Source organism: Limulus polyphemus, unplaced genomic scaffold (assembly GCF_000517525.1).
Source record: "Limulus polyphemus unplaced genomic scaffold, Limulus_polyphemus-2.1.2 Scaffold171, whole genome shotgun sequence".
NCBI classification, from domain to species: Eukaryota; Metazoa; Arthropoda; class Merostomata; order Xiphosura; family Limulidae; genus Limulus; species Limulus polyphemus.
In genome coordinates this window covers 799659-814613 of record NW_013665781.1, presented here as the reverse complement: position 1 = coordinate 814613, position 14955 = coordinate 799659, and the positions used below count along the sequence as shown (strand labels likewise).

Genomic DNA, 14955 nt, shown 5'->3' with positions numbered 1-14955 from the left:
ACTATAATTACTATAAAAAATCACGCTTAACTGTCCTTGACAATCGAGGGCAAGAAAAAAAAAGATTGGGTAAGTACTTTATTTCTTGTTTTTCATATTTATTCTTTATTTATTATTATAAAAGTAACTAAAATCTAAAATATGGATATTTTTAAGTTATTTAAGACCAGATTAGGTAAAATAGGTAATAATAATATAATTAAAATGGTTCATGAGGCATGCACGTGAGCAGCTCGTTTGTAATGTAATTCAATAGTATAATGTGAGCTGCACATTCTCTGAGTGATTTACAACTTATAATGGCACGGATAGTAGTTAAACATGGTTCAGAGGGCAATAAAACAATAAGATTTAATTATAAATAGATGTATGTTACAAACTTAGAGCTACTTAGGATAAACGAATGTAGTTTCATGTTACAATTTTAAGTCATTCTAGAAAGAAAAAAAGGGTAATTTAGGTTTATTTTGATTTTTGAAGTTGTTTTGGTGGTTACAAGGTCGGTTAAATTGACTGATCCCATTTTGAGATAGGGTAGAGAAAATAACAGATAAACTATAAAGTTTTACTGAAAAAACTTTGAAATACATGTAGGAGGTTTTAGGGATTACACAAAGGAAATTTGAGATTTTTTTAGATGACGAAACATTTTAACACGAAAATTACTTTGCACATGGACTATTCAAAACAAATACTCAATATATTCATGGACAAATCTTTATTTTATTAAAAATACTTCACTAAGAAATATGACTTTTTGTAGGTGAAAGACTTGTAATATTAACTGAAAGACTGCCAAATTTTGTAAAGATATACCCAATATATTGAGAGTTATAAGTATTAGATTTATAAAGACTTTAAACAAGTACAAAAGATCATGTGACTCAGTCAGATTGACCAACCTTGTATTGAGAATTAAATACATAACTTCATTGTTTTCTATTGATGCTGAACTGTTTTTATTGTGGGGGTGTTGAAGACCATTGAATAAAATTGTACCTCTATATTTGGTGGAAATCACACATTCAATTACTATTATGTTAAAACAAGGTTGAGTATGTTATATCAAAGCGATTTTGGAGCCTCACCACATTATTACAGTCCTTGTTACAATATACAGTCATGCTCTGTCTCATGACTGTGCATCTTGACAATAACCCTGCAACAACTTTCCATTACAAAAGGCTCTTTTGTAAGGCTTTCATGACTGAAGCACAGCACTCCTCTCTGCAGGTTTTAAATAATACATCTAGTTTAAAACGATGATGGTTTCCCAGCACCCATTTTAACTGTTTAGTTACACACAAATTCACAGACATTGCATCCTGTGACCTGATCATGTGTCTTTCTATGGAATAGCATGAGTGTCCATTTCATTCTCAGCTTCTTGAGGTATGTAACAGTTGAACAGGTATGTCACAGAAGAAATTTGTATACACATGACTTTATGTTGCTTTTTTACACAGAGATCCTCCTTGATTATGCTGCATACTGTTGCCTGGGGTGTGTGGATAGCTTTTACCACTGACCTTTCTGTTCATGAATTCTCACCTGTTATAAGATGCCACACTTTGCCTGCTATGGGTGGTTATCATTGTGCTCACATATTGATTCATATCCCTTTGCTTTCCATTATGTGCAAAAAATATCTCCATCATGGTAATTCTAAATCCCCAATCTGAATACCTCTTATGATTTTAATTATGAATATTTTGTGTTGGAAAAGGCTTTTACATACCTTTCCCCAAAGTTATAAGTTGTGTGGTATCGAACTACATATGAAGTGCCAGACAATGTAAGAATTTAATTCTAATACATGCTGTTCCACCCCAACTTTATATTGGTTGTGGTTATCATGACTTGCAGATTTTTTTATTCAAAATGATTTTAATATAAGTTATTCAACTTCTGTCTTTATAATCTGAGTTTTTGAATATTTTAGTCAGAAGGGGCTGTTACATATTGTTTCCAACAATGATCAATGTTCTGTGGCATCACATTACCTTATAAATGTCAAGCAATGTAAAAATGTAGTTCTTATACAGTCTTAATTGCAGATTTGCTTATTAAAAAAACATTTTAAAGCAGTGTACTCAACCCTCTGTATTTAGGAAATTTGTTGTTTCATGTAAGTTTGTTAAGTATTTCCACTGGGAGAAGTGACACCCAAACAGTCCAAAAAGGAGTAAAATCTACAGTTTTCCTCAGAATAACTTGACTTCCTAGATCTTTACTTAAACTTTACATTAAATAATTTTTCTAAGCCAAATTTGAGTCACCTGTTACTAAGGGCAAAAATTACAAGAAAATATTTTGCATATCTTTTTTAATGATATTCATATATCATTAATATAAATGTTCTTTAATAGTGTATTTGGTAATTTCATATATTTACTCTATGTAAAATGGAAAGCTTTTTTGATCAAATAATGTCTTAACAGTTTTTCTTGCGCACATTTTCAACTTCATTATTAATTTCTTACAGTATTAACTTTCAAAGTTTCCCAATTAGTTCGAAATCAACAATACATATTTAATGTATGTGAGTCTTTAATTGAATAATTTATGAAATTTCCGATATTTCAGGTTATCATGCCTCTTACTTATGCTAATTTGTATATTTTTCTAATCATTCATTTGTGTGTTTTCATATTATTTTAGAGCATGAATCTTTTAAATCAGGATATTTTTATTATAAATTCTGTACAAATGAGAGTTATTTGAATTATAAGGTATTGCTTTTAAAAAAAACCTTGCTACACGAGTCACAACGTATACTTCTTCTCCCATCAATATGACCACATATCTAGTGTAACAGGCATCTCCAAGAGTTAATTTCTTAATTTGAACCCTATGAACTCAGGCTCGTGTATTTTATATGACCTTGTAACCATCATGAAACCATGAAGATATACATACTAAAACTATAAAATAATGTAATGTAGCTTTGCAAAATTTGATAAGCTTTTACTGAACATTACAAATCTTTTGTAGACAAAAAAAATCAGATTTTTCAAATAAGTATATCGAGTCAGTGTTGACTGCTCTGAGTGAAAAGGAATTTTCATGTTAAGATTAGAAATACTTTTCTTCATCTGAAAATTTTCAAATATCATTTGTGTAATCTCTAAAATCTACTGAATAAGTATCAATATTTTTAAGTAAACTTTCATATTTTATATTATTTTCTCTACCCTCTATACACACTTGGTAAATTTTACTGATCTTGTAAATGCCATAAAAAAAATGAAATAAATCTAAATTAGTCCTTCCGATACAGTACATTACCTCCACTCACATAAACAGCAATTCTTGTTCAGTGCTGCCCTCTATTTGCAAATTTTTTTCACACATGCCACAAGCTTTCTGCCTCCCCCTCCATTGGAAATGACTCATCCCAGTGTGTGTGTCATGCAATTTATCATGCGACAACCTTCCACCAATGAGAGTGCCACATACACTTGTTACGCACGTGACCCCTCTATTCAATTCTACCAGACTGTCACTTCCCGTTGGGCTGTGCACATGTTTATACATTTAAAATTTTGCTTTAGTGTTCTTCATCTCTATAACTTAAATAATTACACTTCCAAAGTAGTCTTATTTATTAGTCATTTTTGATTATACAGCTGACGCCTTTATTTTTAATTTACTTTCCAGTCTTTATTATTTCTTTTTTTCCTCTCACACATTTGTATTAATTTATAAATTCCTTTCCACAACTCCTTTATCACAGATACCCATATCCTTACCTCTGCCTTGGGATCCCATTGCCAGCTAGAGTCTGTCAGAGGCAGTTCAAGACCTTCTGTCTCAACAGGCCATCCAACCTGCAAATCATCTTTCTTCCAGTTTTTCTTCCAGGCTGTTTGTTGTCCCCAAGAAAACTGGAGACTGGTGGCCTGTCATAGATTTGTCCTGCCTCAATCAATTTCTCAATCTCCCTCATCTTACCATGGAATTGTTTCTCATCCTCAGGTGGGCTTTTTCTCCAGGTTTATGGATGACCAAGATAGATGTTGTGAATGCTCACTTACGTATCCTGATAGCTCAGCAGTTGTGACCATATCTTCGGTTTGTCCATCAAGGGGTGAGTTATTAGTTTTGCGCACTACCCTTTGGGCTTGCTTCGGCTCCTTATGTTTTTTGTCTGGTGGTTCGATGTTTTTGCTCATCATCTTCATGCTCTCGGGATGCATTTTCATTATTATATGGACGAGTGGCTGCTGTTAGCTTGTTCCAAACAGGAGTCTGCCTGTCATACTCTTCAGCTTCTCCAGGAACTGGCACTAGTGGGCTTGTTAATCAAATTGAAGAAGTCTTTCCTTCAACCTACCCAATATCTGATACATTTCGGTGTTGTTTTTTCAACACCCATCTCAGTCGAGCCTAACCTTCTCCTTTTGACTTCGTTTGATGGAGCTTTCAATTCACCATGTTCTTACTGCTCCATCTATTACAGCTTATGAGGTTCTATCACTTTTGGGGATGTGGTCTTCCATGGCTGCACTTATCCACTTAAGTCATGCTCATGTGCGAGCTCTTCACATCCAATAGAATCTTACATGGGATCCTTTGCAGGCTCTTATTACCCTTCATCCTACCATAGTCGATGATCTGCATTGGTTGGACAGGACCCACATGTCAGTGGGTGTCCCACTTCCTCCTCCTCATCCGGATTTACATATTTTCACAGACACTTCCATCCAGGAATGGGGGGCGTGGGTCAATCAAGAGGAGACTTCGGGGTGTTGGTTTGTGGCTAGAAAGCCTTATCACATCAACACTTTGGAGCTTCTAGCTGTACATTGGGCCTTGGATTATTTTCATCATCTGGCCAGGTGATTCATTCTGACCAGATATTTTTTAATCTTTAAAATGCCGAGTGCAGTCCATTGCGTCCTAGCCTCTCTATACCTGGGAGCATTTCCACAGTTTTTTCCCACAGGACTTGTATGTGCTCCTCAATTTTTCCACCCATATATACCACACTTTTCTCCAATGGGCAAAGAGTACACCTGGTTCATACATGGTGCAGTCTCTCACATCAGATCATCGAATCTGATTCCCTCGTCTCAAGGTGCATCCTTTGGACACTTTTGAAGGATGCTTCTTTTCTTCCCTTGCACCGGTCCCTCCACCTATTCATTGTGGGATTCTATCTATTTATGTGAGCGGAGGTAATGTACAGTGTTGGAAGTTATAATTTTTCCTATACTGAAAATGTATTCCTGATAGGTACATATATGAATAATCTCTAGAGCCTTCGAAATGAACATCAAAATTTTTTTCTGGTAACATTGTATATTTTACTTGTAGATTTCTGTACACAAACAATGTACTTAATTCCAGGATCATTATAGACATCATCCAAGAATAATCAAAGGAATGGTTGAAAGAACATGAAATAAATTGACTAACACAATTCTTTCCATTACTTTATTGACCATGAAGTTACAGATTACTTATATTCACAGTTTATATCTCTATTCTTTTACTAAAAATGTAGTTTGTTTTATTTTATCACATGGAGTGGTAATCCCCCCTGGATAATAAAGCATAAGCTGTTACACTGTTTCCAGCAAAGGTAACACCTGCTCTGAAAAGCATGCAAAGCACATTCAGTAGAAAAATTTATAATTATATAGTAAAACTGACCTACAAAGTACAAATCTGTAACTAGCGTATTATTATTTTGTCAAATACAAATACATTTCGATTACCATATATTACAACATATAATAAAATTACATAATAATAATAAATCAGCTTAATTCTCAACAAATACAATTACAACTATATGTTATATACACACACTCAATTATACAGTTGAATTTCTTGTCCAATACTATTGCAATAGTATTGCTATAATCAAAATCTGCCTCATTATTCACCACACCACAACAAGTGTTTGGGCAAATATCATTTGACTTCTGATGATCCATTTTCAGCCAATCAACAGTCAGCTTTGCAGTGTAGGTGCGTTTATTTTATGGATCATATTACAGAACCATTTTTGCATGAACAAACTATTGTTTTTTTTAATACTAAAATTAAACATATTAAGAATAACACAATTTATTTTTTCATTTCTATACTTAGCCATATAAGAGAAGTAAAGCATTGTGACAGCTTCTTTTACCAAACATATTACTAGACCAGTACTAGGATTTTACAGCTGAGTGCCATATTTTGAAGTTGAACTTTAATATACTTGCACACTTGACTCTGACATTCAAGATGTTCCTGTCAAAACAAACATCAATCAGAAGTTTTCTCTACATCCACACTGGAAACTTTTAAACCTACTTCAGTCGTTAATTCTTTAATAATGGAAAATGTCACAAGTTTAAGATCACCATATGATGAATAGGCTCTCAGAGAGAAAGTCTTAGTTCTATCCCTTATCATCAAATTTAAAACAGACCATGAATCCTGGCTTTATTATGCATTGCAAAGGTGAATAAAGTATTGGGTCGATTTGGTGCATAATATACACACACACATATATATATATAGAGAGAGAGAGAGAGAGAGAAACAACAGGGTGGGATGTCACTGGCAGTTAGAAAATATGTAGAGCAGCAATAATTTGCCAGAATTATAAAAAAAAACTTATTACAAATTAAGTTTTGAAGATATAAACTTATTGCCACTACACATACAATTTGGTAACTTTTTTCAGGTAGTGGTACAGTCATTGATAATACAATTAAAGGTTGGATAAAACAATGCCCATGGTTAGAGATTGTCACAAAACAGATGAACTCAAATCCACTTTTTGTCACCAGTGTAAAGTTGTTGAAAAGAATAATGTGATGGGCACTACTGACTCTCTTAACTTTCAGATTTCTACAGTTAGGTTACAATGACAGCAGTGAATACTTGGAGTGTAAAAAGAAGTGTGGAGTACAGCAATAGTGATGATACAGGTTGTACATCTGAGTGTAAAGTTAGTGAGTCTGATAAATTAGTATTTCAAACTTCCATGTGAAACCATAATAAACTATTAGATTTTAATTCCCTGAATGGTTTGAAAACTGAAAGGAAAAATTTAAATTGGACCTCTATTAATGAAATGCAGAAGATCATATCAAACTGTTTACGTAATGCCATTGTGAACTGTTTTTGAAGATGTGACTTTTATGGTGTCATGATAGATGAGTCATGATATCTAGGACTTGAAAATAAGCTAATCATTTGTGTAAACTGTGCATGAAGGCATTGTGAGACATCCATACAGTTACCCAAAATTTGAAGGTTAACCTTTGATAAATTAGGAAAAAAACATGAAAAAAATGGTAAGCTTATGTATAGATGGAGCTGCTGTGTGGTAGGTCAAAGAGCTGGTGTAGGTGTGTAGTTAGTCGTTTCTCCCCGTTTGTCACACAGACACACTATATGGCCCACAGACTTGCCCTGGAATGTGTCGATGCCATCAAAAACATTAATCCACTTGAAACTATGAAATAAGGATGCAACAGTTTGTATTATTTCTTCAGCAGTGCTGCAGTATGAACTACAAAACTGCATAAGATTCAGAGTATTTTCAATGACAAAGTATTGTAAGTCAAAGAACCATACACTGTGAGATGGTTGAGCATGAGAAATGCAGACGATGTTGTTTATCATAGTAATCCTTCTGTTGTATCAACACTTTCTGAACTAGGTACAACAGATGCAATAGCTAAATCTCTACATATATACTTTAACAGTACTAAAATGGATTTAATTACAAGCCTCGAGTTACATGTCCATATTGACATTCAGGTGTTGTGGATTTGAGCAGGAAAATCTGGTATTCAGTAAAGTGAGACTGCTAGTTGATTTTACTTTAGTTGGATTGGATGAGCTAGCTAATGAAAGGTAGTGAAAATTACTGGGAGGTAGTGAGCACTTTGGAACAGAATGGTGGGTAAATGAAAGGTGTAAAACTTTCTGTTTCAGAAGGGACTCCTTCAGAAGTAAAGCAGTTGATGAGTAAATACATACAGATTTCATCAGAACATCATTGACAGGCTTACACAAGAAGATGAAAACATCATTCATAATCTGGGATCCATACTTGAGCCTTTTATTTTTGATGAAGATCTAGCAGATGGAGCTATTACTGATCTTGCACATATTTATGGAAGAAATAAACTCAACAAATTTCAAATGATGCTGGAAAAAACTGAAACTGAAGTGATGTCCATGCTTAACAAAAATGATTTGGTACAAAATGAATGGCCTAGGTTCAAAGCATATTAAAAGACACATATAAAACAAAAACTAAACATTTATGTAAAAAGGTTATTAAACTGCAAGGTAATCACTTTACTAACTTGTCAAAATTGTGTCAAATAGCTTTATGCTTTTGTGTAACAAGCGTTGATTGTGAAAACCTTTTCTGTACAAATCAGATTCAAGACAAAATTCAGATGCTCTATGAAGGCTGAAAAGATAGACTATGAGGACTGTAATGTTAGGCCAAAAAATTTCATTGTATGATCCCAGTCTTGGAATATGGGACAGTGCTAAGAACAGAAGAAGGCTGTGGTTTTCACAACCATACAAACAGAGAAATAAAAAAATTAAAAATAAATAAATGTGTAAATTGTGTGTATGTTTTTTGTAGTACTTTCTTGAGGCTAAATACACAATAAATAAGATAATATTGACATATTCAAACTCTTATAATATAATTGACTTAATTGCTACATAAACCAGCATACAGATGCTTGTCTCTGATACTGAATTACTGACCATCTTTGGCAGATACTGATAAAGGGAAAATGTGATCAGTACTGTACTGATCATGAAAACAGTTATCTGGAGCACTGTAAATTACCCATTTCTTTCTTTCTAGAATGACTGCAGATTGTAACAGAAGCCCACCAGTGGCACAGCAGAATGTCTGTGGACTTACAATGCTAGAAACCGGGTTTTGATACCTGTGATGGGCAGAACACAGACAGCCCATTGTGTAGCTTTGTACTAAATTACAAACAAATGATAACAGAAAACTACAATTGTTTATCCTAAATAGTTTAAGGTTGGTACCAATATACATTTGTTTATACTCAATTTTATTGGTTTATTGACCTTTGAATTGTGTCTAATTAATAATCCTGCCATGCAAGTTGTAAATCACTTGGTGAATGCCTAGCTCATATTACGGTATTGAATGACATAAAGCAGGAGCTGAAGAATTATTAGTAGTATAAGTATTTTATCTAATATAACATTATCTAACCTAATAAGTTTCTAATTTTTACAATAAGTAAAACATATACATGAAAAACAAGAAATATTGTTCTTGTGTTTCATCTTATTTTTTTGTTATCCATTGGTGATGTAATTTAACCCTATTTTTTTTATAATGATGATACTAGTACACTAAATGATTTTTATTTACCTAAATAATGCACCTAAGAACAAAGAATAATAACACACACAAATCAAACAATGTCCTATAACTATTATAATTTAACTGGCTTTCTAACTAAGACAAGAAGGACTTAAATTAATTTCCTTATGTTCTTAATATAAACACTAAAGAGATAATCTTTCAAACTGAAGACAAAATTTACAATACTCTGTACCAAAAACAACGTAGCATTATGCATCATTTGCTAGATTAAAACTGTGCCTTTCTATTAGTTGTATATGGTATAAAATGTCAGAGAGAATTATTGGCAATTTATTAAAGAATGGATGTGGGTCTGATTTTCTAATTTATGACAAGGAAGATTGAAGGCTATAAAAATGAGCTTTTTCCTTTGTAATATTTATATCATAATGAATAATTTACCTTAAGTTCCATACTTTAGAGAGGGAGAGTAAATAAATTATGGAAAGGGGCAAGACCTAGAAAACAAATGTCATGATTCTAATATTAGCTGCGAATGAGGACTTACTTGAATATTTCCTTTTAACTCTCTTGCTACAGTAGTGTCATTTTATAGTCTTATCTCAAGTTTCAGATGTTCCATGTTTGTGTTTGTAGTTGTTGAATCAGATGGATGGTTTTGACTCTTTGGGGAAGGTGAAGATTATAATGGCCACAAATAGACCAGATACTCTTGACCCTGCTTTGTTGCGACCTGGTCGTCTTGATAGGAAAATTGGTATGAACATTTCAAATAGCTTTTTTAATTATTTTTGAAAGATTTATAAATTATAAAGACTTAAACTTTGATTTTTATTCAGCAGTAATTTGAAACTGTGTTCTGAATGAAAAGCACTATGTTGGGAAGTGTCCACTGGCAACTAGTAACTTTTTGAAGTAATTACTCTAAATTACATATTTAACTAAATAAGATATTGTATAGTTCACTATACAAGCTTTTGTTTCTAGTACTTCTAACAACATAATATGAACGATATTATCCCAGTACCTACCTTACGTATGTATCTTTGAATGACTTGTACTGTGTAATAAGTGTATAATTGAAGAGGACTACACAAAACTTACTAGAACTAAGTGGTAAAGAACAATGTTTGGGTGATAGGTGCAGTTCTTGTTTATGATCTGTAATTTTTAATATATAAAATATTGTCATTGAATCCATCATATAGTTAATATGATACAGTTCTATAAAGTTTGGATTTTCATGAAAATGTTTACTTTTTTTTCTAAATATGAAATGCACTACTTCTTGTACTCACAAATTTTATGGAGTATAATGTTTTGTTTTCAGAAATTCCTCTTCCAAATGAGCAAGCTCGATTGGAGATCCTTAAAATTCATGCTCAACCAATTACAAAACACGGAGATATAGGTTAGCAATTGATTTGTGTATAAATCACATTGTTTTGATCACATTTATAAATACAGTCTCTAACCTAATGTTAAAGATAAAATATTGGTATTTTATTCTTGTCATTTTCCTTTGCTACAACAACATTCTTATTTATCTGATTATTAAAATCTTTATTTATGTAGACATTGAGTATCAAAGGAATGTGAAACAACGAATGTTAAGATATTATGGTACAGAAAAAAATATAAATAGCTAACAACTTCCGTTGTGATATAATGTTAAAGTTCAAAGATATAGTTAGGTCAAAACCCATTCTGTGGTATTTACTGTGATAGAATTAAAGAAAGAGAATGTATTTAGAGTATAATTCAAGCTGCAGATGAAATGATGATTTAATAATCTTTAAATGTACTTTCTAGATTTATGAAGCTACCTCAATTGCCATATGTTGTTTAATTTAGTTAATTTAATTTAGACCCTTACTGTTTTGTAATGCCATTAATTTTTTATTTTTATTTTTTTGCTCAACAGACTGGGAGTCTGTTGTAAAACTGTCAGATGGTTTTAATGGTGCGGACTTGAGAAATGTTTGTACTGAGGCAGGTTAGTATTATTATAAAATCATTAATACCAAGCATTTCAGTTTTTAATAAACATAATTATGCTAAAATTCTGAATATGTGACAGTTACTACATGACAAGTTTGTGTTATAGGTTGAAAATATTACATTTCTCTACTTTCAAAACATTCATCACAACTGACAGAGTAAGGATTTTTTGGGATGAAATTTATAAAAATTCTATATATATGAGAGTTTGCAGTAAATTGAAGTCTAAACAAGAAGGTGTATTTAAATAAGTTGATATAAGCTCTCAATAGTTTGAGTTAAAAATTATCTTAAGACAGACGTATGTAAGTTTTGGCTCATCTGTGGCAAATTTCAGCCATTATTATAATATGTAATATTTGTTTATTCTAGAGAAATGCTACCAATCACGAGAGCTAATAAAGATATTTCTCATTACACTACTTTGTTTGTTATATTGAGTGTTATTTTTTTACTATTTCGTTCTTGATTGCTCTTTATTAATCCGAAGAAAAAAGTTTTCACAATCCTTCTAATAGAATGTGGCCTTTTCTTTATATGAATATTTTCCACTTTTTTCCATAAGAGATTATTTCAATAGGCCTTTTCCATGAAGAATCAACTAGCATATATATTATTTTGTTTGGATCATGATAGGTGTACTAATATATTTCTGTACTAGAATGATACTTTATTCTGTTGACAAAGCCTGTATGTCTATTTGTGAAAATGAACATCAATCACAAATCCACCCTTTTTTGTATTAATTACTTAAATTTTCTTTCATCTAAATTGAATAATTCTAATGACTATAAGAAATGAGTAAAATGTCCATTTTATTTTCCTCAGGTATGTTTGCTATACGAGCTGATCGTGAGTATGTAGTTGAAGAGGACTTCATGAAAGCTGTACGTAAAGTGTCCGATAACAAAAAATTAGAATCCAAGTTAGACTACAAACCAGTGTAATCATCATCCTAATTTAGTGCACAGATTTTATTTTTCAACTGTTTTTGAGCTCTTGAATAAAATAATCATGCTAAGAGAGAATGTGGCTTCCATTTGTGTCCAGTTAGACAAAAACTCAAAATATTAACTGTTGAATTTTGTAACAAAGAAACAAGTACTCATAAAATGTATAAAGTGTGATATAAACATAAATGTGTGTGTGTGCGTGAATTACCTTTCCTAATTCTGTAGCATATATTGATTAAGGGAATGCTGGGACATTATAATTTATGTGTTGTAATCTTTGGTCCTCAAAACAAAACATAACTAAACATAACTAAAAAAGGCTTAAGCAATATCATTTAAAAATCAAAAACATGGCCATTATATGTTTAATGTAATCTGAAGTGACAGAATAAAGTTTAGCTTATGCTAAACTTGTCAGTGGGTTTCTGAATAATAAAAACAAACTACCTATCAACATTTTAAGAATTTAAGGTGAGAAACTGATCAAAATCAAACTTGTTAGCGATGGCGAGTACTTAAGAATTCTTATCTTGTTAGTCGACTCTAACAAGTAAGGTTTGGATAATTAAAAAAACATTTTTTAGGTCTTTAAAGAAAAATTCTACTACAATTTTCAAAAATGTGTAAGATCATTTGCTATCCAGGTATCTATGAAGAGAAATGATAATTTCAGAGACAATAACTCACCTCTTCACACAGAATAGCTATCTTCCTTGCATGTCACTAGCCTTGAGGCAACTCCCACCTAATTTCATGTGTTTTAACATGAATTTGACTGGTGCTTGATGATATCATTATGTGACAAAAGCCTTCCACCAATACGAGGGTGACACAACCTCCATGTGAAGTAACTCCCTCTATACACTTGTGATAATGTCTTCTCCTCAGCATTACATTGAACAAATGTGTTCAAAAATTCTTGTCTGAGTTAAATTTGATGATACTTGCATTTGTTTATGAGACTTTGGTTTTTGTTTCAAAAGCTTTAATTTTTATCATGAATTCTCAAATGATGGTGACATATACTTAGTTCTGTGTGAGTGATGATATTACACAAAGGCCTTATTTCTACTATGGCTTTTGACATTACAGCTATTGTTTAATGTGTTGTGGGTTACCACGTGCTTACTTAGCTTCCTATCCTGTCTCATCACCCAAAGTTCTTTCTCCTCACATAGATCATTTGGACAACGAATTTAAACTGATTTGCTTTGGAATTTGTGGAATGACCTTAACCTTCCAATCTCTTTCTGGATTTCATTCTCAGATATGTTATTTTCCTTGTCTTTTGCCTATGTCTATTAATATTTCTTGTTATTTTACTCCATGATCCCAGTTTATGGGGTTTCCTTTATTTATACTCCTTGCTTTTTATTAGGGTTTATACTGCTTCCTTTCTCTAATAGCTTCTTGGGGATCAGGCCCCTTGCCTTCTGTTTCACTCTGGTAACACATTTTCGTTTTTTCTCACTATCCTCTTGTATTCCATACCTTCCACTACCTTTTGTCTGAAGCACTTCATCATGCTCCGGAGGGGTTTTCTGTGGAAGTTTATTTTCTTCTCTTTACCAGCATAGTTTGTTCCACTTCTGCTCTGTCCCTTCTTACCCTGTTCTCCTGATGATGGAACTCATTATGTTCCTCTTTACTGTACTCACTCTTATGTACATGGTCTTTGTTGGGATCCCTTTCTTTGTCAGGATATCTTCAGTGATATTCATTTCTCTCTGTAGACCTGAAAAAATGTCATATGACTACAGTCTTTGTTATTTTCTCAGGTTTTTCTTCTTTCTCAACCTTGCCCTTTACTCCTGTTCCGTCTCCCTCTAACTTTCCCATTCCAGCTTCCAGGCCTTCCTCTCTTTCTCCCCTACCCTATACCAGGCATCTGATTCATCACTCTTCTTGTAGTGACTATCATTTCACATCCAACACTGTAGGTACCCATCTCTTTTTCTTCTCCTGCTGTTGGTCTCATTTTCTGCTGACAGTCGTTTTTTATTTCTTCACTTTGGTCTCTCTTCCCATTTCATTTTCTCCTTCTTTTGATTCTTGTCTATGGTCTTTTTCACCCAGTCTTTGGTTGAATATGGTCAGTGTGTCAGACACCTTTTTACTCCTTCTTGACCCATCTTCCATATATTTTCTACATTATTTCCATCAGTTTCATGTTTTCTCATTTCTTGCTCTACCTTTTGACTTCAGCATTGGCCCCTTTTGTTTCTTTGGTATCATGAAGGCCTTCACTTGCTATATTCATGGCCTGGGGCTGGCATTCCTTTTCCTGGACAATTGACTTCTTGGCCCACTGGATGGTATCCTCTTGTCACATCCCTTCTTTTACAGGAGGCTACTCAGTTGGAGGGCCTGTCACGTAATCTAAGTCCTTTTCATGCCCACTCGATATTTGGTCCTTCTGGTCATTTTCTTCATCTCTTGTCTCAGCCAAGTTCAGGCTTCTCCTCTTTGCTGACTTTTCAATTTCATAGATTCTTGCAAGGTAGCTGCTGTTTGTTACCAAGGTATACTTACCTAAAATCTGTATTAAGCTAGTTTAATGGAAAGTGCTCATACCATCTGCCTTGGCTCTATCAGTACCCAATGTGAGATGGAGTGTTTCATGAGATCACTCGTGGTATACATATTTAC

General features: G+C 33.1%; 1 protein-coding gene across 1 annotated transcript in view; it reads left to right on the top strand.

Moving 5' to 3' along the window:
* The window catches only part of LOC106477980 (26S proteasome regulatory subunit 10B-like), a 26087-nt gene extending 13595 nt beyond the window's left edge, over nt 1–12492 (top strand). The window contains exons 9-12 of the mRNA XM_013938489.2: nt 9989–10109; nt 10683–10763; nt 11277–11348; nt 12182–12492. Coding sequence (XP_013793943.1) covers nt 9989–10109; nt 10683–10763; nt 11277–11348; nt 12182–12300 — 393 coding nt within the window. The 3' untranslated portion in view covers nt 12301–12492. The remainder of the gene's footprint in view (nt 1–9988; nt 10110–10682; nt 10764–11276; nt 11349–12181) is intronic.
* Nucleotides 12493–14955: the final 2463 nt, after the last annotated feature.